Source organism: Culicoides brevitarsis, chromosome 2 (assembly GCF_036172545.1).
Source record: "Culicoides brevitarsis isolate CSIRO-B50_1 chromosome 2, AGI_CSIRO_Cbre_v1, whole genome shotgun sequence".
NCBI lineage: Eukaryota > Metazoa > Arthropoda > Insecta > Diptera > Ceratopogonidae > Culicoides > Culicoides brevitarsis.
Window position 1 is genome coordinate 11,163,463 of NC_087086.1, and position 25,901 is coordinate 11,189,363.

Here is a 25,901-nt window from a genome sequence, read left to right on the forward strand (position 1 = left end):
TTAAAATTCGAATTCCAAAGTTGATCGGAAATCTGAAAATTATAACATTAGAAAAAAATTAATTCGGCTTTGTAACTCACATATTTAAAATTTAATATTTGCATTTAATTCAAAATTTTATATTAAAAATATTTAAATACTTTCTTAAAGCCCCTCAATTTCAATTATTAAGTCTTATTTTGATTTTTTAATAAATCAGAACATAGAAATCTCTAAATATGCCCCTTGTATGAAATTGCCCCATTTTCCCCCCGATATCAAAATCAGACGAATGAAAATGATAAAAACAATCCCACTCCCCTTTTCGAATAAAATCCATTTTCACACTGGGCAAAATTCGTTGTGCAATGGGCTTTTAACCGAATCAACAAAAAGCAATTTCCAATTTTGGTCAGTCAAAAGTAGTGATAAATCGGGCTCCGTGGAAGAAATTACTTTTAATTAATTTCGGGTAAATAATCCCATTAAAAATTGCTTACTTGGGAAAATAAAAGCGGTTTTATTCGTGACAAATCGAAAACATAAACCGTGGAATCCACAAAAGTGAAAAAATAGTGAAAAAAATTAAAAGATAAAAAAAGAAGAAGATACAAGTGTATATGTAATAGAATTTGCGACCAATATCATCAACGTCTAATCAAACAAGCAGAAAAATTTACCCTTGAAAAATTTTATTACTACAAAATTATACAACAAATTTCCTTTGATAACGAAGATATCAAGAAAAAAAAATTAGAATTAAAAAAAAAGATATAAAAAGCCACCGATTTTACAAAAAAATATAAAAAAATAAATTAATTAAATAATTAAACTACAACAACAAACCATTACCGGATTAAACACTTCCATATTCAGGTAAAAAAAATGCAGTAACCCAGTAAATAAATTTTCTGCTGAAAATTACGCAAAAAAAAATTTTACACTTTGCTGACGAATGCGAATATTGAGCGGCTAATGTTTTGCTTTTATTTTGTTATTTTTTTTTGTCGAGTATGTCGCTTCATACACGTCGGTCTTATTGTTTGGTGTGTGTGCATCGCAGTTGAGGCAGCACCCAAATATAGCGAGTAGTTTATTGTTTTGCTCTAGAAAAAAAAATAAACAGTGAAACAATAAATAGCCATTGCCCAATCTCGTCACTCGGCTCGTATGTAGCTGCAGATGTGGCACACATAATTTATGGTCTGCGAGTGACGACTGGATGGATGACTGAAGCTGGTTTAAAGGGAGCGAAATTTCTCTGCATTTAATCACTTCAACAAACTGCTTGAATGAGACTCGTCTTTGCTCTACCCACAATTTCATCAATAAATATCTCGGCGTTCTATCTACACATGTTAAACCATCACACACACAGAAATATCTTGTTTTTTGCTTGTTCTTTCGCATCTCTCAAAAAACCGGATAAAAATAGACGATGAAGTAGTTTTTTTTCTTTTCTTAATGAGAATCAACGAAAAAATCTTGCAAATTTTTTTGTCGTTTTTTTTTCGCGGTTTTTATAAAAATTTGATGCGTTTAGTCTGATAAAATGATCGAACAGCAGATTACGTCACATTGAGTGATCATCGTGAGAGGTGCATCAAAATCAAATCAATTGAAACGGCGACCATTCTTGCAATTTATCTCATTAATAAAAATAAATGAAAATAAAATGTGTCGTTAAATGCCGTAATTGTTATTACAAACTGCAGTGTTTATCGCGCGCGCCATAGAGTCAAGTTCTCTTAATGATTGCAAACAATTGATTAGGTCATTCGCTGGTGACTCTGCTGAAGGTCATATAAGCTGATGCGATATGTGAAGGGGAAACTTTTACGTTTCACAAGTTTTTTTTAAGCTAAGTTCATTCAGTTAGAAAAATTATATGGAATTGAACTATGGGTGAACTTGAAAATTCATACAAATTTTGACATGCTATAACTCGAATTTCGCTTCAAAAATTTATTTCATTAATTTTTAAATGAATTGAATTTATCTAGAAGAAAGTTTTTGTAAAGAAAAAATTAGAAAAAGGATATAAGTTCTCGTGAAAAATTAAGAAAATTTAGTGTAATGTTCATTGCATACCTCAAAATTAATTTTTCTTTGAAAATTATATTGAGAGCTTGTTCAAAAAAAATAATTTTTTTTAATAATTTTTTTTCATTGTAAACTAAGTTTAACTAAGTAAAGAAAAAAATTAGAAAATGATATGAATATTCGTGAAAAATGAAGAAAATCAAGTGTAAGGTTCATTGCATACCTCAAAATTAATTTTTCTTTGAAAATTATATTGTAAGCTTGTTCAAAAAAAATTTTTTTTAATAAATTTTTTTCATTGTAAACTAAGTTTAACTAAGTAAAGAAAAAAATTAGAAAAAGATATGTAAGGTTCATTGCATACCTCAGAAACTCAAAATTAATTTTTCTTAAATTATATTATTTAAAGCTTGTTCAAAAAAAAAAAATATTCGTGAAAAATGAAGAAAATCAAGTGTGATGTTCATTGCATACTTTAAAAACTAAAAATTTATTTTTCTTTGAAAATTAAATTAAGTTAAAAGAAAAAAAAAATTTTAAAAAATATATTTAAAAAAAATAAATTTTAAAAATTAAATTAATTTAATTTAATACTTTATTTTTCATTTAATTAATTTTTTTTTCTGGTAAAACAAAGTTCACAGATCCTCTAATTCAATCATAACCACACGAAAAAAAAAATCGAGTTTCGTGACTGAAATCAGTTACTTATCAAAACATCGAAACGAACAAAAAAAAATCGCACGCCCATCCAACTTGTGAGTGAGTTCAGTGTCATAATAGAATTAATCAACAGCGTCTTCTTTTCTTTATTATTATTTACTTACTAGAATTCGATTCAAATAAAAAGAGCCACACGATGAGGCAATTAACAGTAATATTCAAAGTCCCGTGGTTCGGAACAAAACGCGACGAAAGAAGAGTTACAAATAATCACAATAATGATCCATTTTTGGACAAAATTATTCCACACTCGAACATTTATTACCTTCAACGTTGTGAATAATAACGAAATGGAAAGACAACAAAAAATATTTTGAGTCATTTGACGAGCGCAAATATTCAAATCTGTAGTTCGAAAAGTTGTAGGTGGATTTCTTGAGGAATTTGGAATGGTTGGTGCTCCGTCCCTTGAGTGAGATGTCTGTTTAAGGTTTGGCAGTTTTGTTACATAAAAAAAAATCAAATGTAGCTCGCAGATGTTCAGTTTCATAATTTTTATCACTGATTTGATGAAAACTATGTTGACATGGATGACATAAGGTGTCTTTCATATGGAAATTGAATCAAAAATTAAAAACACCTGTAAGTTCAATTTTCAATAAACGATTAATAAAAGATCAACATAGACCAAAATTACCTTTGTGAGGCCTAAAAATGTTGATTTTTCTTTAAGGTTCTTCTTCAAATGTCATTTTACTACAATTTTTGTAAAACTTACAATAACTTTTCATGAGGGCTGCAAAACTTTTTTAATCAAAAGTAAAAATTTTTATGACTTAAGCTTAATTATAGATAATTCAAGTTAAGTTTTTGACTTAATTTGATTTTATTCAAATTAATTAAATTAATCACTATTTTTTCTCTTAATTTTCTCGAAATTTGGTTGAAAATCTGGTCTGCAAAAACTTATGACTTAAACTTAAGCTTACAAAACTTATGTAACTTAAACTTGACTTAAGCTTAACTTTAAGAAAAAATTAAAAAATAAGTCAAAAATCAAATATTTTTTGGATTTATGACCCAATTTTGTAGTAAAATATAATTTTTTCTGAATTTTTTTTTTAAAAAATTTACAAATTAAGTTGACTTAAGTCAAATTTAAGTGACTTTTACTTAAGTTGAAGTGGAGTTGAAGTCATAAGTTAAATAGTAGTAGTAGTAAAACTTTTGACTTAATAATTTTTGCAACGATGATAAAAAGTCAAAATAATTTACTCATGACTTAAGTTTAAGCTGATTTAAGTTTCACTTAAGTTTTTTTAAAGTTTGATTTGGGATTCAGTAATTGGCTTATTTTTTTTTTAATTTTCTCGAAATTTGACTAAAAATCCATAAAAAGTATTTGAATTTTTACTTATTTAATTTTTTTCCTTGAACTTAAGCTTAAGGCAAAATATTTTTTTTAAAGTTTAAGTCACTTAAGTTCGTAAGTTAAGCTTAAGTCAAAACCAAAATAAGCTTAAGTTTAGTCAAATCTTATTTCTTTTCTGTGATTCAAGAGAAAGTTAAGAAGTTTTATTAAATCTATGAAATTTTTAGCTTCGATTCGATTAACATTTAAATAAAATGTCAATAAAGAAGTTGTTGATTCCATATTTTACAGTTTTGGTTTCTGTAAGAAATGTAAAATATTTCGTTGTCTTCCACATTTAATAAGAAAATTCGGTATTTTCCCAAATTAAATTAAATTTTTGTAAAAGTCGTAGCTTTATCTCATTTTTTGCTCTAACAGATCTGGGTTAAATAGACAAAAATCAAAGTAAAGTCGCTTAGTCATCACAATAACAACAGCGAAAAATCAACAAAAAAAATCGAGCTTCTTTATTCTTTCTCCTTATCTTCGTCACAATGTTTACTTTTTCCTGTATCTCTGGCTCTGTACGAGGATTACAAACATTTTACTCATACCAATAAATAGTCTCTTCTATTAAATTGCCGTCGACGCAGTCTATAATTGGCACATTCTCTCCATTACATTGCAGCTTTCATGCCATAAAGTCATTCAAATTAGCAAAGAATTCTTTCAATTGTAATCCTCGTCCATTATAATTGCAACATCGTTATTTGCATATTTTGCGAGTTTTCTTGCGTGCAATTTCTCGAAGAAAAGACCGGAAGTCTCTTCAAACGATTCCCGTTCTCATTCATGTCTTTCTCTGAATTTTTTCTACCCTCGTCGAGTGAAGCAAGTGCATTTCATTTCACAAGACAGTCACTTTTTCAAGCACATTAATTTAACTTTTTTTCTTTCAACTATAAAAATTATTATTTTTATTGTTACAAAACATGCATGGACGGTTGTTTTACAAGGTTTTACTGAAAATACAACAAAAAAAAATAATAAGAACGTTTATCTTTCGTTTGCTTACTCGTTCGCTACTTACACGAAAAATTGTCTTCCAAACTGTAGGAAATGTTTTTTTTTGCATTTGTCGCAGTTCAGCATTTAAAGTAGAATTATCGATTAAAGTGCTTTATTTCAGCATATAATGCATGGGCACAAAAGAATCCACGTCGTATTGGATTTCAGTAAAGTACATTTGTTTTGTTTGTTAATAGTAGGCGTGGGGGCAAGAATAATCCCTTGAAAGGAAATTCCATCATTCGTTAATTTTTCTCAGTAGATTTAAAAAAATATTTATTAAATCATCATGAAGATTTTCCTAATTTTTTTTTTTTAGGAAAAAGTTTATTTTTTTTATTTTTAAAAATTTAAAATTAATTTCTTCTAATTTAAAAAATAAAAAAAAATTAAAAAATGTTTTTATTTAAAAAAAAATATTTTTAATTAATTAATAATTTATTTTGTTTAAAAATATTTTTAATTTTTCAATTAATTGATTATTATTAAATAAATATTTTTAAAAATTAAAAAAAAAATATTTAATTAATTAATTAATTATTTAAAATTTAAATAATTAAATTAGTTTTAATTAATAAAAAAATTAATTAACTTAAAAATTTTTTTAATTTTAAAAATAATTTTATTTTTTAATAATTTTAATTTTTAAAATTTTTTTAATAAAATAATTTAAAAATTTTTTTTAAGTTTTAAAATTTCAATTAAATTAAATTATTTTTTTTAATTAAAAAAGTATTAATAACATTTATTCTATTAATCACATTTTTTAACAATAAAAAAAATAATTTTAAAAATAATTAAAAATTTATTTCAGTTAATTCAAACTTAATTAAAAATATTTTAATTTTTAAATATTTAAAAAAATATTTTAAATGAAAAAAAAATAAATTTTATGAAAAATAATTTTTAATAGTAAAATAAGCTTTAAAAATTATTAAGGGCAATAATTAGCAATTAGTAAAAATAATAATAATTAAATAAATAATAAAATAAAAAAATAATATCAATTTATAATATCAATATTGTAAATTTAATTTAATTATTTACAAAACAGGTATATCCAAAATAATATTTATGGAATTTTAAATAAAAATGGACTTTTTTTTTAAAATGGAATTTAAAAAAATTCAAGCATTTATTCTTATATTAAAAAAAAAATAAATCTGATTTTAAATTTTATTTCCAACAAAATTATTATTTTTTTTAAATAAATTTTTTTCGGAGAAGCTTTAAAAATATTTTTTCGTACATAATTCGCTAATCTGAGAGAAATTTAATTCAAGAAAAAACCAACAAATTGCTGTCACCTTCGTCGGACTTTGGTCTCATTTTCTCAATATCTAATTACTTCTTCTTTTTTATTATTTTCACAGTGTTGCACAAGTTTCTAAGTTAATCGCCCTGTGACAAGGCATTTGAACTTTCGCAAAGCGTGTACCGTCCAAAGTGTACGAAAAAAAAAACTGTTCACTGGCACATTTTCAATTACTTCGTTCGTGCTGCCCCAGTCTCGGTGCGCAGCGTATGATTCACGGCCTAAATGTGTATAAATGAGCGATTGCATGGAATTAAAATATTTTTTTTATTTTATTCAAATAATAATAATAAATGAGTGAGTAAACATGGAAACACTACAGAAGATTATTTTTTGAAGAGAGCGAAAAAAAAAATAAAATAAAACAAATAAACAGAAAAAAGAATGGGAGCAAAGGTGTAATCAGTCGTTGTGTAGCTACATGGCGAGCAAACGTGGCAAATGGTGTGAATTGATGGATGCCTCAATTAGAACGGTGTTTGACTAATTACTGCGGCGTTGAGCTCGTTTCAACTGGATCTGATTCGAGCGTGAATTATCGATCTTGGAGCTTTCACATGGGGCTTTGCGACTGTTGCAATTCGTGTACCGCAACAAAGAAAGGTAAAAAGTGTAAAAAAAATGTAAACACTTGTTTTGAGAATTTCATGTACATATTTTTTCCTCTGTGCTTCTTCTGCTGCTTCGTCGTCGTCGTCGTGAAACATGCTGTTATATTGCCAGCGTTATTAGAGAGACAGGTTTTGCCGCGCCGGTATTTATTATATTTTGAGAGATGGATAGAAAATAAAATAACGGAATTTGTTACGAATGGAATGTCGCGTTCCATTCTTTCAAGTTACGATACTTATTACTTGTACATTGATTATATGCACGTTGTTTCACTCTTTATGCTCCATTCATATGTGAGTTTGTATTAAAATATGCTAAATGCACGACACATACGTAAACTGTAAAATTATGTAGGAATTAAATAGGAAGTGCTTACTTGCGCGCATTTTTTTCTCATATGTGACACGTTGGTCAATAATAATAATAATTAAAAATAAAATAATTTTATGTTATATTTTCTATTGTTTGATATTTTTTTAATAAAAGTATATTTTTTAGTTAAATTAAATTCACATGTTTTGTCTGAATTATTTTTATATTTTCTTTTTAAATATATTTTTAAATTTTAAGTCATGATTAAAAAATTTAAATTAAGTAAAATTAATTTTTCATTTAATTTTATTAAATATTTAAATTGATATTAAAGTCATTTTATTTTTTAAAAAATTATTTTATTATTTTTTAAAATAATTTTTAATTTTTTCTTAAATTTTTTGCAAGCGAAATTGATGAAAAATAATTTAAAATAAAAAAATATTTTTTTGTCATATTTTTAATTTTTTTTTCTTGCTCTTTTGTATTAATATTAATTTTTGGTTAATTTAATTACTTTATTACATTTGATAAAAAATAAAATAATTCTGACTTTTTGCTATTTTAAATTCCAAGAAGCTCAAAACAAAAAATAAAGTGAATTAAACATATTATTAAAAAATAAAATCATAATTTTTAATATTGAATATAACCTTTAATAAACGACAAAAAAATTAAATTAAAATAATATGAAGAAAAATTAAATTTATAATTTATCAAAATTAAAATATATTTGAAAAATAATAATTAAATAAAATAATAAAAATCAAAAAAATTTAAAATTTCATAATTACTTAAAAATAAAAATTCAATTCAAATTAAATTTCAATAAAAATTTTAAAAAATTGTAAGAATTTTTTTAATAAATTTTTAATTAATTTCTTGTTAACTTTTTTTTATTTTATATTTTTTTTTAAATTTATTTTATTATCTTTTTTAATTATATTTTTTTATTTAATTTTTAATGTTTTATTAAATCAATTTTTTTAAATTCAATTTTTTATTTTATTTTTATTCAATTTTTAAATTTTGACAGACAAATTTTTTTTAAAGAAAAAATTAAATAAATTTATTTTCAATTTTAAACTAAAAAAACATTGATAAAAGCAAATCAAAGCTTTTTTTAAAATTCAAACCATCACGGAGCCCATTGACATGCGTTCATGTCTCGTAACACGCGCGCACTTCCAAAATAAAAAAAAAATGATTGAATCCGATTAACATGTGTTTATTTGATGTATTTTGTGCGTCCGTGACACACAATCCCATTGTTAAACTCTTTATTTACGTTAGATCGAGTGTAATTTTTTAATATCTCTTGTTCGAAAGAGAACTTTAGATTTCGATAAATAAATCGTTAACGACACATTTACGGCTTCTAACTAAGTGGTCTCCTTTTACGACACGAAATAAACATTTCCTCATCAATTTGACGAGCAGAAAAAAAACACTTTGACTTCAAATAAAAACAAAGTAGAAGAAAAAAAACTTCAAACCACTTCACCAATTCATTTCCTCAGATGATGATGTTTCTTTTTATTCAATATTTCTCTCTCTTTTTGTTTCTTCAACTGCGGTTTTTTTGCGTTTTACGCTCAAATGGCAACCAATTTAATTAGTTTGTATAAAAGATGCTCGTTTGTTTATTTGTAGTTGACTCAGCGAGATACGATGTGAACATCGTTGTCAAAGAGAGAAATGTGTGAACAATGAAAACATTTTTTTTTTTATCAATTTTATGATTGTTTTTGCATTCACATTTCGCTTTGCGGTGAATCATGTGGAATTTTACTGAAAATTTTGCTCGTCGAGTTCCGTGTCGCTCATTTTATCTAATCAATTTTATTTCGTAAGAGCTGAATTTCTTGCTGGATTTCGTTGAATTTATTTTCCAACCTGAAAATAAAAAAAAATAATATTATTAATTAGAACGATTTTTAAAATTAAGAAGAAAAATATTTTAAAAAATATAAATAATTAAAAATTTAATAAAATCTTGTCTTCTAATAAAGATTTATTTTTAAAGTTATATTAACGAAATTTTATGAAACAAATTTCGTAAAAAAAATTCTACCAATTTTTAATAAAATTTTATTAAAAATTAATTAATTAAAAATTAAAAATAATTTTTTAATTTATTGAATATTTTGTTTTAAAAAAAATTAAATTAATATATTCAAATAATTTTAATTAATTAAAATTTTTGAATAATAAAAAATATATAAATAAATAAATGAAAAAATTCATTGAAAAAAAAAATAAAAAAAACATTTAAAAATTTAAAAAATTAATCATTTTTTTAAAATTTTTACTTAAAAATTTAATTTAAAAAAAAAAAAAATAAAAAAAATAATCATTTTGGTATAAATTTGATTTAAAAAAAAATTATTTAATTTTAATTAATTTTAAAACTATAATTTGCTTAAAAATGGCATTAAAAATTAAGAAAAATTTAAATATCTTACCGATAAGCTTCATTTTTCACTTTTAACTCATTGAGCAGCTCCTGATTCTCGACTTGTACATTTTTAACATTCTCAAAAAGTTTCTTTACTTGTTCTCGACTTTTCTCTTCAGCCAAGCGAATAAATTCTTTTTTAAAGTTTTTCTCTTGAACTTGATTTTTTTTGGCTAAAAAATTAATTAAATGTTAAAAAATTAATTTAAATTAAATTTTAAATAATTAATTAATTTATTAATATTTTTTAAATATTAAATTTATTGATAAAAAATTATTTTTTCAAACCATTTTGCATTTCTGTCTCTAACTGATTGACTTTGTCCTCCAAATTCGCAATATTCTGTTCAAAATACTGCAAAAGTGCTAAAAATTCGTCTGAATGTGCAAAAGACAACATGGCGCAATATGTGAAAATTTTGACACGATCATGCAAAAATCTAATTTACATTCGGTTCGTTTGATTGACAACTAATTCGATGAGCAGGTGAAACAAAAAAAATATTCCACGTGTAAAAACTGATAAGAATCTGTTCAGAAATATTTCATTCAACATATTTTTTTTTGCACTGATTTAAAAATTTAAGTAAAGTAGAGTGTTATGCAACTCTTTTTTAACAATACGAAAATGGTAGCATGTGCCTCGTATATTTACATTTCACCTAAATACATTTAATAAACTCATAATAGACGTACAAAACACTCTTTCATGGAGCAGTCGACGTGAAGACATTCATTGTTTGCTGCATCAAAAGATAATTTCAAGTGTGAGAAAAAGTGAACAGCTTTTCTCGCTGATTATGTGACTTGCGAAGCTTCGTGTGTGTACTTGTGTATTGTTTAATTGTTGAGTTTTTTTTATTCGAAGACTTGCATAAACGTCGTAGCTAGAAGTATTTACCGTAAAACTGATTATACTACTTTGAACGAGTATAAAAAGTGCAATAACATACACACGTGAGATGTTTTTTTTTAGAGTTGAATTTTGTGGGTTTCGGTAAAAACGGTTTAATGGTTGATTTTTAAATATTTTTTTTATAATTTTTATAAAACAGCAAAAAATTATGATTTTTTTGAAAAAATTAATTAATTCAAAATATAAACAAAAAATTTTGCTTTTAACAATTTTTCCTTTAAAAATTGAAAATTTGTTAAAATTGCTGAATTTAATTTAATTTTTAATATATTTTTCCTTAAAATATTAAAATTGACTTTAGAAATATTTTTAAAAAATTATTAAAAATTTTTAAAGATTTTTATTATCTCGTAATTTTTTTTAATTTGATGAACAAATTTTTTAAAATATTTAAAAAATTATAATATCTAATAAAAAAAAATAATAAAAAATTAATTTAAATAAAAATAATTAAATAATTTTTAAATATTTTTATTTATTTTTTTTTAATTTTTTAATATTTAATGAAAAAAATTTAAAAAAAAAAATTTAAAAATAAAAAAATTAAATATTTAATATTAATTTAATTAAAAAAATAATTTATAATTTATAAAAAAACAATATTCATCGATAAATAAATAAAAATTTTATTAAATAAATTAACTCTTAGATAATTAAATTAATTAAAAATAATCCAAATTTGAACCTCAATTTGATATATAATTAATTAAACCGGTAATGAGTCACTTCCACGTTTAATCTCTTTTCAAACATTAAATCAACATATTTGCGTAAAAAAACTGGAATTCCTCTTCATTTTCTTGAAAAAAAAATTATTTTGTCTCTTTTTATGAAGTTATCCGGAAACAAAAATGTGTAACAACAAGTAAAACAAGCAAAGACCATGTAGATTATTATTTTACGAAGCAACAATGAAAACTCGTGTGTGGCGGATTAAATGATAAGAATGTGATTTGAGCGTTTTTGAATAAAAAAAAATCGTCTAAAAGTCGCGTGATTACTTTTCACACAAAATTAAAACAAAACCGACATAATTTATCAAAACTTGTCAATTTCAACAAAAAAAAAATTGAACAAATTAATTTACCTTATCTACTCGCAAAAGTAACGAGTTCCATTAAATTACAGCAGAAAAATTCCTCGACACAAATATTTGTGCCGTTATCGCATCGACGCAACCTTATAATTAAATTTCCATTTGATTTATTTGCAGTTGAAGTAAATGTATAGGAGGCGTTTGTGGTCATCATCAACTTCATCGTCGTCATATCTCTGATAAGATAAAGACAACACTTACGTTATCTATCAATTTCAATTGTTTTTTATTGCTTCTACGGCTGTAGCTGTTACATCGCAAGTAGATTGTACGGAAATTCCAACGATTCCAGCTGGAACGGCACCAATTGACACGTGAAAAATATTTTTTTTTTCGTCAAAATAAACTGCAGACCTCATGAAGATGTCACATCATAGTGACGACCATTTACTTCAGCCGGGAAGTGATTCCTTTTGGGAACCCGGAAATTACAAAAGGACCACAAAACGTATCGAGGATGGATACAAGTGAGTATTTTTCGCTGTTTTAATTTTTTTTAAATTTATTTAATTAAAAAAAATTTTTAAATTTATATTAATCAAAAAAAAAAAATAATAAAATTGAATAAATTTAATAAAATTTATTAAAATTAAAAATTAATTCAATTAAAAAAATAATTAATAAAAAAATATTTTTTTAGACTTTGCTCGGAACTACAAACCCTAATTCATGAACGTGCCGAAATCGAAAAAGCTTATGCAAAGAGCCTACGAGGATGGGCCAAAAAATGGGGAGAGTTGATCGAAAAAGGACCCGAATATGGAACGACAGAAGCTGCATGGAAGGGAATGTTAACAGAATCAGATCGATTGTCGGATGTTCATTTAAAAATCAAGGAAAATCTATGCAATGATGTCATTTCACAAATTAAAACCTGGCAAAAGGAGAATTATCACAAGGTTTGTTTATTTATTTTATTTAATTTTTTTTTTTTTAAATTAATTTCAATAATTATTTTAATAATTAAATTTTCGAATTTTTTATATTTTTTTATAATTTTTTAAAAAATATTGGAATAAAAAAATTATAATTTTTATTTAATTTTTGTTTATTTCTGAAATAATTTTATTTTCTTTTCCAAATTTTAATATTTCATTTATTTTTTTTTATATTTAAAAAATCAAAATTAATTTTAATATTTATTAAAAAATAATTTAATAATTTAAATTTATTTATTTATTTTTTTTTTTAATTAAAAATTTCTTTTGATTATAATCAAGGCGGATTAAAAAAATTTCTGATTTTCACCGGCCCATTTCAATAATTTTTAAGGATTTTTCTAATTTCGGCCCAAAAATTGGTATATTTTGCTAAAAATCGAAGCGGCCCAAAATTTTATTTTGATTATAATTACATATTTTTAAATTGGAAATTTTTTAAAATATTTTTTTGAGCAATCTTAGTTTATTTTTATTTTTTTAATTTAAAAATAAAAACAAATATTAATAAAAAATAATTATTTTTAGAACATGATGCACATCAAGGAACGCAAAGAAATGGAAGACGCATTTAAAAAGGCACAAAAACCGTGGGCCAAGATTCTAGCCAAAGTAGAAAAATGCAAAGCAGATTATCATTCAGCGTGCAAGACGGAGAAAACAGCTGCTAATCAAGAACGGAATGCGAACAGCGATTCATCAATGTCACAGGATCAGGTTTGCTTTATTTTTCATTTAATTTCACGCAAATCCTGTTTGTTTATATTTTACGTGTTTGACGTTATAAATTTTTAACGAAGAAGAGTAGGTAGAGCATCTGCGACCCCTTTTATTTCCCCGTTGACAAGAATCCAAAAATAGAATAATTGAATTCATGAACATACCCGCCGCGCCACTTTCGTGTAGCACGAAAAAAATTATAAAAAAAAAATAATTCCTTCATTCATTATGGAACAACCTTGAAAATTTTATGGAATTACGATATAATAGATTTCATTCAGTGTTTGTTTATTTTTCGGTGTGTGACAGTGACATACATATGGGACACACACACGTTTTTGATCATCAATATTTAATATTTATCAATTGAGTCATCATCCATCAAAAATTAATGAGGCACCTTGAAACAAAATTTCGGTACTTTCAAAAAACAAAACAAAAAATGAATCATCGAAAATGGATCAAAAGCTGGAAAATGAATAAAAATCAAGAAAATTTCTTCTTTTCTTTTGTTCATTATAAGAAACGTTACGATGACACACAAAAGGTTTCCTGTCTCATTTAATATTCTATTAACTCATCAAGTTGTGCATTGACACAATTCAATATTCTTCAATGAAGAAAAAGAATTATCTACTAGACGTGTTCAGGAAATTCGATTTTATTCATTCTTTCCTTTTACGCAACAAACTATCCATTTTTATCGCATTTCAAAGAAAAAATGACATAATATGCAAGATTTTTTTTTATTTCTTTCAAATCACGTGGTTGAAATTTTCAAAATATGTATTGGGTCTTTTAATAAAAATGCAAACTGGGATCAATTTGGATTGGGATAAAATTTCAAATTATTTTGAAAATGTCAACTGGGACTGAAATGCAAAATATAATAAAAAAAATTATGTGCAATGGGTCAAATTATAAAAATTGAAGAAAATTCAGATTGTGTATTGGGATTAAATCTCAGAATTTGCATTGGGATAAAAATTGAATTCTTTTTTAAGGCAAAAATTTAAATTGATGGAAAAAACATAAAATGTGCATTAGGCCAAAAATTTGGAATTTCTATTGGGACAAAATTTTTTAATTTTTAACTGACAAATATATAAATTACAATATGCACTGGGTCAAAAGATAAAAATTTAAATTGAAAAAAAATAAATGATGAAAAAACTGTGAACTGGGTCAAATATGTAGAATAAAATTTGAAAAAAAAATAAAATTGTGTATTGGGATAATATTAAAAAATTGGCATTGGGATAAAAAGTTTATTGTCGAAATATAAAAATTTTACATGGGTTAAAATAGCTCGCAAAAAAGTAAGTATTAGGGTAAAAAATATAATAAAATTAAATAAAAAATATGGACTGGGGTGAAATTACAAAATTGGACTTGGGGAAAAAATTAAATTATCCTTCAGGGCAAAATTTTAATTAAAAATTTTTTTTTTTTTTTTTATTTTTGGTAATTTTTTAAAAATCAAAATACGATATTATTACAATTGATTATCCTTCTATCAACAACTTTGTCTACATTTTGTATTGAAAATTGCATAACCATCAAACATGTTTAACATATAAATATAATCGAGTTTATTTAAAATACATGAGTTTTCTATTGTTTCTGCATTTTGTATTTATTTATTTTTTTTTTGTCCACACAGTTGAAGAAATTACAAGACCGCGTACAACGTGCGAAGGAAGATGTACAAAAGTGTCGCGAAAAGTACGAACAAGCTTTACAAGAAATCAATAAATATAATCCAATTTATGTGGAGGATATGAAGTCTGTGTTTATCAAGTGCCAAGAAATGGAGGAAACTCGATTGCGATTTTTCAAAGAAGTACTTTTTTCGCTGCATAAAAATTTGAATATTTCACAAGAGCCAAGGTACAAAAAAAAAATTATTAAATTTTTTTTTCGTATAAATCATAATTTTTTTACAGCCTCCCACAAATTTACGAGGAATTCTATCATACAATCAATAATGCCGACTCGCAAAAGGACCTGAAATGGTGGTCGAACAATCATGGAGTCAACATGGGTATGATGTGGCCCGAATTTGTGGTAAGTATGGAGACGTCTGGTTGTTTTTCTGTTTTTTTTTCGTTGTGTTCTTGTTTGAACCCGTTCCTTGTGTTTCATTTTTTGAGTTTTTTTTAACAATTTTACTACCAAAAACCACCACAGGAGTACACCGAAGAGTTCCGTGAGATAGCAAAAGGCATAAAGTCAAAGGAAGCATTACCGGTTGCAGCAATAACTCTAATCAATCAACGTTCCGTTGACGAAGACTTGCATGTATGCATGAGTTTTTTCTTTTATTTTCACTTTTTTGCAACATTTTTATTTGAAATTTTTCATTAAATTAACGTTTTTGTGACGATTTTAATTAATTTTCAACCATTAAATGTTTAAAATTAATTTTTTTATAAAAAAAATTAATGAACATTTTTTTTCTGAAGGATTATCCGCCTCCAGCGACAAATAATAAACCAACAAGCCTGAGCATCAAGTCGAGCACTACAACAAATGGTCGAAATAGCAATCAAGAATCGCCGAGATCGCAAGAGGCACCTGTTGTAGCGGCAGCGCCAGCAACTCCCCAACAAAAAAGCCCGCAAAACTCCGCTCAATCGACAGCCAGTACGCCAAATAGGGCGTCACAAATAACGTAAGTTTTAATTTTAAAAAAAAAATAAAATTTAAACTTTTTGTCTCTTATTTTATTTAAAAAGTTAAAAAATTTTGAAATTTGTTCAAAAAAAAAATTTTTATTTTTCTTTGGATTTTTTAAAATATTAATTTAATTAATAATTAATTTAAAAATTAAATTCATGTTAAAATTTATTTTTTTTACAATAAAAAATTATTTTAAAATTTTAATTAATTTTTATAAAAATTAATTTTAATACGAACTTTTTCTCCCAATTAAATTAATTAATTAAAAAAAATAAATAAATAAATAATTTAAATTAAAAAAAAATAATTAATTAAATTAAAAAAGTATTAATTGTCTCTAAATTATGAGTTTCTAATTAAAAATTATTTTTTTTTATTTTCGTTTAAAATTTTTAGTAATTATTTTTTTAAATTAGCAAAATTATAAAAAAGCTCTGCTGATTTAAAAAATTAATTAATAAAAATTTATTTAATTTTCGTTCATTATTATCTTAATTTTTGAGACAACAAAAGTTCAAAAAAAATATTTTATGAAAAAAATTAATAAAAATTTTTTTTTAGTAACGGAACAAACAGTAAATCGGATCAAAATCCATTTGAGGAAGAGGATTGGGACGAAGGAGATGCAGCAGAGAATGTTCTTGTCGACAACGGAGAACCGGGTGTGCCAGTTAAAGCTTTATACGATTACGAAGGTGCCGAAAGTGACGAATTAAGCTTTAAACAAGGCAAGTTTACACATTTTTTAATAATTTTTAAGCACAAAAATAATTTTTAAAACAAATTTTAGGTGAAACCTTTGAAAAATTAGAGGATGAAGACGAACAAGGATGGTGTAAAGGCCGAAAAAATGGTCGGGTTGGCTTATATCCAGCAAATTACGTTGAAGTCATACCATAATTCTCTTTATAATGTACTAGAAACCAATAATTTATATAGTATAGCAATATAATCACGTGAAGAAAAGAAGGGTCCGCACTAATTTTATTATTACATACATTTTATATATTGATAGAACACGAATTTCGTTCTACAGAAATTTTATTTTGATTAACACATCAAATTTTTATACGATTCGTTTCACACCTTTTTGAACAGAGAATATTCGACACAATTTTTTTGCCTTAATTTTTATTTTTGAACGCCACTTTTTAGTAAAATCCCATTTTATCGACCAATATTTTTATTTTATTTTTTTTTTTTTAAATTAATTTTAAGAAATTTTTGAATTAGTGTCACTTTTACACTTCAAAAAAAAATTTTTTTTATGGAAATTGTAATTTTGATACTAATTTGACTTTAAAAATTAGCCTTAATTTGTCTTCTAAGCCAAAAAAAAAAATTAATTAAATTTTTTTAAAACAGAAAAAAACCAATTCCGTACCAATAACTAACAATCAAGAACTTATCAGCGTACTTTTTTTTAATTTTCTCGAGACACCTTAATTTAATTTTAAAAAAATATTTTTCTGATCTATAAAATACTATATAAAATTTGTAGAAATAAAAAAAATGCTTTACCTACCTAAAAAAAACCTGAAAATTAGAGAGTGAAAATTTTTGAAAAAAATTGTTGCGACGTAGAACTGAAGCTATTTCTTAAGTAGTTGTTACAAAATAAATATTAAACTATAAACTGTAATTAGTCTCCACACACCTGTTTTTCGACATTTATACACCTTTTAATGACTATATCACTAATTTTCTACTTGGTAACTGAATAAAAAAAATATTTTCAGTTGAAAAACAATCGAATTTTTTCGTAAAACGTCCTTTGAAAATTTTTGGCAATAATTTGAAATAATACGAAAGACTTGAAAATGTTTAAAAAAATTTCCCGCTTCCAACGTCTTGATATGAAAAAAAAAAAAAAAAATGAAGAAAGAAATTAAAAGGAATAACATTAAAATTAATGAATAAATTTAATAAAATTTTCACATGAAAATGCAGTATATAATTGTAAAACTGTAGAAACAGTTAAAAGTTAATAAATTAAAGAAAGGAATAAACTAAAACAGATAATAAATTAAAGTCATTAGAATAAAAAAAAATCAACTGAGTTTTATTTTTTTCTGATTCGCTGTCAAATTGTTGTTTAATTTTATATAAGCTCGATTTTGACTTAGCTACAAATTTATTTAGGATTTTTTTTTCTAACAAAAAAAATATTTTTTTCAAAAAATTTTTTTTTCGTCAAATTTTTTTTTATTTTTCTTTTTAAATTGCGAAGTCGTTAAAAAAAGTTCAATATTTTTTTAATGATTTTAAAAATTAAAAAATAAATGCGTTTTCATAAAATTTCATATTTTTTTTTGATAAAGGCAATAAAAGTTAAATAAATTCATATTTTTTTAATTCATTTTAATTCACCATTCTCCGATTTTGTTGAAAAAATACAAAAAATATTTAGTGAAAAAAGAAAGTTTTTACATTTTTTGTAGTTTTGTTAGAAAAACGATGATTATATTAAACTTGATAAATATTTCCACGTGATTTTTTTCTTAAGTTTCCATTTTAGCTCTAATTTATTTCAATTTTGAGCTAAAATTTGAAAAAAGCAAAAAGTAAAATTATTTTATTGTAAAAAATTATCGTTTTATTTTCAAAAACGCTCAAAAATAGTATATACATTAAATAGTAAAACTTTTTTTCTTCAAAATCCTCATGCGACATAAAATGAATTAAATAAGGTATTCTAAAAAAGAAGTCCTTCTCAGAAATCTATAAAAAAAAGTAAAAACCAAAATTAGATTTTTAATTACTATCAAGCCCAAAAATAGAATAAAAATTTTTAAAACGTCATTTGTTTTTTTTTATCTTGATCGATAAAATATAATTTCGTTTCATTTCCAAAATAGATTTTTTTAACCCTTTTCATGAAAAAAATTAACTTTTTGTCCTATTTTTAATTTTCATCTACATAAACTTTTTGATTTAAATATTTGAAACAAAATGTTATTTTGTCCGTAAAGCACATCAATAATAAATGAATTCAAAAATAAAACTTTTTTGACCTTTACACGAATCTCAACAAGTGTCTGGATTAAAAGTCAACGTACGTCGTTCATTCCAAAAATAAATAAATAGAGAATTTTTTCAATGATTTTTTTATATTTAATTTTTATTCAATAAAATTTATTTATTTATTTAATAATAACAATATTCATAAACTTATTTTATTTTATTTATTTATATCATAAAAGTAAAAAATAATGTGAAAAATTAATAATAATTATATTTAAAATACTCGAAATAAAACTTCATAAAATTGAATCAAAAATTAACAAAAAATTAAAAAAAAACTATAAATTCTTTTATTAAATAGCTACGAATTTGATTCATTTATTTATTCTATTAAAATGATTAATACTACGATAATATTTAATTTTTTCATAAATTTATTTAAAATTACCGGAAAAATGGAGGAGAACAACCTCTACGACAAAATTACAATATTCATGTGACAATATCAACAAAGTTTAGAACTTTTTTCTTCATTATTTTTAATTAATACAATTTTTACTGTTCAACAGCGTTCTTAAACTCTATAAATCATAATTTTTTGTAACAATTTATTTTTTTTCTTATTTTTAGAAAGGACACCTAAGAACGTAAAGTGCTTTTGCTCCGAATTAAAAATTTTAACAGAATTGTGTTTGTGCCTAATATTGGTCGAAAAAGGTCTGCTCAACACTTTACAATAACAATAAATAAACATTTATTTATTTGGCGTACGTGTTAACTTTTTTTTTGTTCATTTGTTTGCAAAAAATGTTATTTAGTTTATTTTTTTGTAGCAATGTCATCGATTTGGTTCGCAATAAAACCAAAATTTGCTTGGCAAAGATTTTTTTCTTAAAAATAGTTGCGAGAAGACTACTTTCGGGGCTCGTATGTGAGTGCGGAGGACTAGAAATTAATTCTACTGGAACACATTGCATTAAAATATATAAAAAAGTATGAGTATAAATTTAGTCTTTTATCGCAGAATATGTATAATTTTTGGGCAAATGTGTAACTTTTTTTTGTAAATCAACGTAAGGATCTTAAGTTTTTGTTAAGTCGTAATTTTCAAAAATCATAAAAAATTGCAGGGTTCCCTTAAATTGAATTTAAAAACTTAAATTTCTTAAGTTTCGACAAAATTTTTAAAAAATTTTTAATTTTTAAAAATATTTTTTTTAAATTTTAAAAATTTTGTAAATTAAGTCAATTTAAGAAATTTATTTTAATTAAAAGTTTATTAATTTTTTTTTTTTAATTTTTAAAAAATTAAAAAATTGTAAAAAAAATTTTAGAAAAATTGTTGTAAAAAAAATTAAGTAGAAGAATCTGATTCAAAAAAAAAAAATTAAAATAAAAAATAAATAATTTTTTATCGAAAATTTTAGGAAAAAATTAATTTAAATTTTTATTTATATTTAATTCAAAAGGCTTGTTTTGGACTTCTTAAATATTTTTAATAAATTTTTTTTTTTTTTTAATTTTTTTTAAATAAAAATACTTTTGAAGAAGAATATCCAAGTAAAAATTCTAAATTATTAAAAAAAATAATTTTTTAATTTTTTAAACTTTTTTAAAATTAAGTCAATTTAAGAAATTTATTTTAATTAAAAAATTATTAATTTTTTTTATTTTAATTTTAAGAAAAAAAGTTGTAAAAAAATTTTAAGTAAAAGGATCCAAAATATTTTTTGATTCAAAAAAAAAAAAATTCAAAATAAAAAATAAATAATTTTTTAAAATTAATTTTAAAAAATTAATATAAATTTGTATTTAACTCAAATGGCTAGTTTTTGACTTCTTAATTTTTTTTTATATTTTTCAACGTGACTTAACGGTTTAAGATCCTCATACAAAAAAGAAGTTCCACATTTGCTTTTAAAATAAAAAAAAATGAAAAAAAACAGTCTCTTTAACGTTTGTACAAGACGAAAAAAAAATTTCAAGAAATTCCTTATCCCGAATTTCGAGTTTCCTGCTTTTTTGTTTGTTTTTTTAGAAACTTTCTCCTAATTTATTCACCTTTCACGCATTTTTTCGTCGGCGTGCATTCCCTTGGAAGATTCTGATCTTTGACGGCATTTTGACGCACGAGCGTCTCATTGTTATTCAGCACCAAATTTCCCGTGGAGCGTCGCAACTTTGGACTTGTCGTCGTGAGATTTGTCGTGGATGAGCTGGCAGACTTGGAAGTTTCTTTCTTGCCGTTGCCACTGCTCGTATTATTCGCAAACGGAACTTTGATTTGTTTCTCGACCGTCGAATTGAACTGATTCATCGTCTCGGGCAACTGCATCCAGAAACGACGTCCCGTCAACATGCAAATGTCCTTGCACGACACGAGCACGTCAAAAAGTTTCGTGCAAATGTCCGAAATGCTGTCGTACTCGTTCGGGATGATGCCGTCGACGCTGCTCTCGAAGTAGCTGAACATCGGGAACCAGATCCGGGTGCGATTCGAGTCGTGTGACATGAGCGCGTGATTGTTGGCGAGCGTGTGATAGTACAAAAAGAGACGCGACGTGATGTAAAACGCGACAAAAACGTCGATGGAGTAATGTTCGTGCCCCGCGAGGATGAAAAAGATGCCAAACATGTTGAGGAGCCACGTGAGTGTGTGTAAAAAGTACAAATTTCGCGGCGTGTATTCCGTGATGAAGAAATTCAGCAGCGTCAGAGCAACGGTATGACCGGAAAACATGTAATCGCCGCAGGTTCGAACGCCCTGGATTGTCATGCCAAGCCCGCTCCAGATGGTGTAAGCTCGATTGATGCGCGACGCGAACATGTCGATGAGGCGTTCGCTGCCTTCGTATTTGTCGGATGGAGTGCACTCCAAATGCGTGCCGGGCACACTGAGACTCGTGATGAGCATCGTGACGCAGCGCAGCAGGAAAACGGTGCCGGCGAGTGCGAAAAAGCGACGTAGGAGCACCATGCGATGTTTGTGCGTGACGAGAAGACAAACCCAGATGGAGAAGAGGAGAGTGCCAGTTAGCTCGCACATGTGAAAGGCCCACGGGATTGTCGGCACGTTATCGAGGAAGATGTCCGGAAGTGGCGGATAACGTTTCATGTCGGGCACTCGTTCGTGTACAACTACCATTACGAAAGCTGTGATCCATGTCACCAAAAAAGCGTAGCCTGGAAAACAATAAAAATAAATTAAAAAATAAATTTTAAAAATTTAATTTCAAATATTAAGATTTTCTCAAGTTCAAGTATTTTTTCTTAATAAATTTATTAATTTTTTTATATATTAAATAAAATTTAAATCTTAAATCGTGTTTCGCTTTTCATTAATTTTTAAAAATTTTTTAACAATAAATATTTAATTGAATTTATATAATTTTTAAATTTAAAAAAAAAATTTTTTCATAATAAATAATAATTATGAATAAAATTCTTAAAAAAAATAAAAAAAAACATTAAAACTTTTAAAAATTTATAAAAAAAATTTAAAATAATCACAAACTGTTAATAGTCCCAAAATTCGTTATTTAAGAAAATTAATTATAAATTTACTTTTTTTATTTATTTTTTTTTTAAATAAAATTTTTTAAAATTAGTCTCTGAATGAAAATCGTATAAAAAATATTTTTTTAATTATAAAAAATCAAAAATTAAAATTTATTTTTTTTGTAAAATTACGAATTAATTTTTAAATATTTCTTTAAAAATCTAAAATAAAACTAAATAATACTAAAATAAAAATAAATAAAATAAAAAATATTTAAATAAGAAATTTTTTTAAAAAAATATTTTTTTAATTTTAAGTAAAAAAATAATATTTTTACAATTAATTTTATAATACATTTATACAATTCATTTTTTTAAATATATTTATTGGAAAAAGAAAATTAAAAAAATTAATTAAAATATTATTAAATATTTCATTAAAAAAATTATTATTATTAAATGCATATTATTAAATTAAAAATTAAAAAAATATTTAGTTTTTTGAAAAAAAAATAAAATTTAAATTCTTCAAACAAAATTAAATAAAAATAATCACGATCTCCAATGTGACACAGAAAAACCCTGACTCATGTAAATTTGCATGTACATCACGCATTTTCTTCATTAACCTTTTTGTCGCTTAAAACATCAGTGCCAACCCTTGTTTCTTGTGAAACATTCAATAAAATAAATAAATCAAGTGTCTTTCGTTCGAATGAAAAAAAAACAACACATCAGCAGTAAATTCACGCGAAATGCATAATTTAATTGACTTTATATAAAAAAAAAACTTTCCGCTCTCTGTTACACAATCCAACGTTCATAATTTATTATTTACATCAACATTACATCGTTCGGGCGCAATTATTCGGAAAAAAAGAAATTATTTACTGAGACACGTGTTTATTGGGTGTGCAGCACCTCTTAATATGATTAGTTTGAATAACAAAGGTCACGGTTGCCAAGCCGCATTATCTAACCGATAATGACCTCAAAATCCATCATTTTGTTATCAGTCACCAGAAAGGGTTCCCTGTTTGTCTTATCGTGCTCTTGAACTGTGTGTACTTGCGAATATACGTGAGTGACGTACGAGATCTGTGTCACAAAAATAATCTTTCTCGTTTGATAAGGAAAAAAGGCCTTTGTTCCGTAAATCATTATCAACTTGCATGGATTAATTCGTAGAAAATTCATGACAAATTTGTGCGAGCTGAGGCATGCAAAGTTCATGTTTGGCAAGTGTCTCCCTTAACTGATTAGGAATTTTATTTTAATTTATTTGATTTTTATTGAAAAAAATTTTTTGCCAAATATTTTTTGTCAAAAATTTTTAGGAATTTTTATTTTTTTTATTAAAAATTAAGAAATTACTTCAAATATAAAACAAAAAATTTTTTTTTTCAGAAAATATTTTCTTAATTGAAAATTTTACAAAAAAAATAATATTTTTGAACAAAAAAAAACAAATTCTCAGATATAAAATTTTATATAATAAATTTTGCTTTGAAAAAAATAATATGAAGTAAAAATATTCTAATTAATTTATTTAAAATTTTTCAAGATTTTTAGGAAAAATCTGAAATTCTTCGAAGATTCAAAGAAAGAATTTAAATTAAAAACTAATTTAATAAAAATTTAAGCGAATAATAAATTTAATATTTTCAATTAATTTCTCATTTAATTTTTTTTTACATTTTTCATTTAATTTTTATAAATAAAAAAAAAATCAATAAAGTCTCTTAATAAAAATATTAAATTTATTTTTTTTTTGCAGAAAGTATTTAATGAAGTTCAATAAAACTTCCGAAGAAAAAAAAATATAATTAAAAAAACAATAATTGTTTCGAGAAAAAAGTCTTATACAAAAATATTTAAATTTTTCAAGTAAAAGAAATCTCATTTATTTTTTTTTCTTTTAAAAGAATTACAAAAGAATATTTTTGTAAAAAAAAAAATATTTTTTACACTGGAGAATTTTAAGTTGTAAAATAATAACTTTCTTATATTATTCGAAAAAAATTAATAACGGGAAAAAAAATTAATTCTCGTTAAAAAAAAGGCGAAACTGGTTTGAAAAGGCGACACTTGCAATAAGTCGCGACGTGTTTTGTTTTTTTTTTCGACATTACTTAATATCAACAAGGTCAAGTTACATTTAGAGTTTAAACTCAAAAAATAAACAAATTTAATTGATTTTCTTTGTTCACACTCGCGAATTTCACTGCCTGCGGTTTTTTTCCTCGATAACGTGTAACCGACTTTCGACGCAGTTAATAAACCAAAACAAACAAAGTTGGAATTGCGAATGTGTGAGTCATCGCCCGTCACTTTCTTGTCACACGAAAAGTTACATTTCACTCACCTAAGCTAACTATTGTCTTGAAAAATTCTGGTTTGCAGCTGGCTCTGCCATCGATGGAGCACGGAGGCGTAATGCGATCCGTCAAACAATCGCTAAATTGTCCCGTCGAGTCGTGATGCAGTATCGAACCGTGATGATGGTGTCCAGCTACGTGATGCAAATACGTCGATTCCGTCAAATACGAGATTGTTTGGCCATTGGCGCGTTGCAATTGCTTTACGGCACTCCAAATGCGCTTAATGTCGCCCAATTTGAGGTTGTGATAGTTGAAGACGGTCTTTAGCGAGACAATATCTTGTTCCGTGAGACACAACAATGCCTGACCACAAACATTTTCGTCGCGAAATATTTGCAAAATTTCCGCAGAAAAACCCAACTTTTTGCCCCACTCGAGAACATCCACATTTTTCCACTGGATCACGGGTAATTCGGACATTTTCTTTATATTTTCATTGTTCAGTGAGTTGACATAATTCTTATATGACATATTACGCGGAGAAACTCTAATTATATATTAAATAACAGAAAAAATAAATAAATTGAGGACAACTCGATTGCTCGTGCAAATGATGACTGAATTGCTTTTGACAATCAGGTGGCCAGTTGAAAGTTGGATGGTTTTGATCCAAGTTCGATTTTGGCTTGAGAGAACAGCTTGGATGGAATTATGTGCTTTTATTGAAATTCACTTTGGGTCAAAGGCACACCATTCTGTCAAAGTCATTTTTGTCAAATTTTGCTCCAAATGGATAAAAATTTATCAGAGGGGCTCTAATTTATCATTTTTAATCATTTTATAACTCAAAACTGCCAAAAAATTGAAACTGAAAAAAAAAATTTTCTTTGACATAGTTTTGTTTTAAAAACTAAATCAAGAGCAAAAAAACTGTGTCAAAAACTGTGTCAAAGCTATTTTTG

General features: G+C 25.0%; 2 protein-coding genes across 6 annotated transcripts; one reads left to right on the forward strand and one right to left on the reverse strand.

Annotated features, from left to right (window-relative positions):
• Window positions 1-403: 403 nt before the first annotated feature.
• Window positions 404-18,127, forward strand: LOC134830655 (protein kinase C and casein kinase substrate in neurons protein 2). 2 transcript variants are annotated; one of them, XM_063844204.1, is made up of 10 exons: window positions 404-855; window positions 11,934-12,283; window positions 12,457-12,715; window positions 13,283-13,471; window positions 15,138-15,364; window positions 15,421-15,541; window positions 15,665-15,775; window positions 15,940-16,148; window positions 16,718-16,884; window positions 16,947-18,127. In XM_063844204.1, the coding sequence occupies exons 2-10, from the start codon at window positions 12,174-12,176 to the stop codon at window positions 17,054-17,056; spliced, it is 1,503 nt and encodes a 500-aa protein (XP_063700274.1). In that variant the 5' UTR covers window positions 404-855; window positions 11,934-12,173; the 3' UTR covers window positions 17,057-18,127. The 2 variants fall into 2 exon arrangements, with proteins under 2 accessions (XP_063700274.1, XP_063700275.1); XM_063844205.1 differs by lacking the exon at window positions 15,665-15,775.
• Window positions 18,128-19,410: 1,283 nt separating this feature from the next.
• LOC134829637 (ceramide phosphoethanolamine synthase-like) lies at window positions 19,411-25,537 on the reverse strand. Of its 4 annotated transcripts, none has more exons than XM_063842826.1 (3): window positions 24,984-25,537; window positions 21,182-22,303; window positions 19,411-19,701 (listed from the first exon to the last, which is right to left on the reverse strand). In XM_063842826.1, the coding sequence occupies exons 1-3, from the start codon at window positions 25,468-25,470 to the stop codon at window positions 19,676-19,678; spliced, it is 1,635 nt and encodes a 544-aa protein (XP_063698896.1). In that variant the 5' UTR covers window positions 25,471-25,537; the 3' UTR covers window positions 19,411-19,675. The 4 variants fall into 4 exon arrangements, 3 of the variants coding, with proteins under 3 accessions (XP_063698896.1, XP_063698895.1, XP_063698897.1); XM_063842825.1 differs by having other exon boundaries at window positions 19,411-20,081; XM_063842827.1 differs by lacking the exon at window positions 19,411-19,701 and adding an exon at window positions 19,944-20,147.
• Between the last annotated feature and the right edge of the window lie 364 nt (window positions 25,538-25,901).

Coding starts and splice junctions, on each gene's coding strand:
- LOC134829637 (XM_063842825.1), bottom strand. CDS start 25,470: ATGTCATATAAGAATTATGTCAACTCACTGAACAATGAAAATATAAAG. Junction 22,304..24,983: donor CAAGACAATAGTTAGCTTAG/GTGAGTGAAATG, acceptor ATTGTTTTCCAG/GCTACGCTTTTTTGGTGACA. Junction 20,082..21,181: donor GACGAAAAAATGCGTGAAAG/GTGAATAAATTA, acceptor AATGTGTTCCAG/TAGAATTAATTTCTAGTCCT.
- LOC134830655 (XM_063844204.1), top strand. CDS start 12,174: ATGAAGATGTCACATCATAGTGACGACCATTTACTTCAGCCGGGAAGT. Junction 15,365..15,420: donor AATATTTCACAAGAGCCAAG/GTACAAAAAAAA, acceptor ATTTTTTTACAG/CCTCCCACAAATTTACGAGG. Junction 15,776..15,939: donor CCGTTGACGAAGACTTGCAT/GTATGCATGAGT, acceptor TTTTTTCTGAAG/GATTATCCGCCTCCAGCGAC.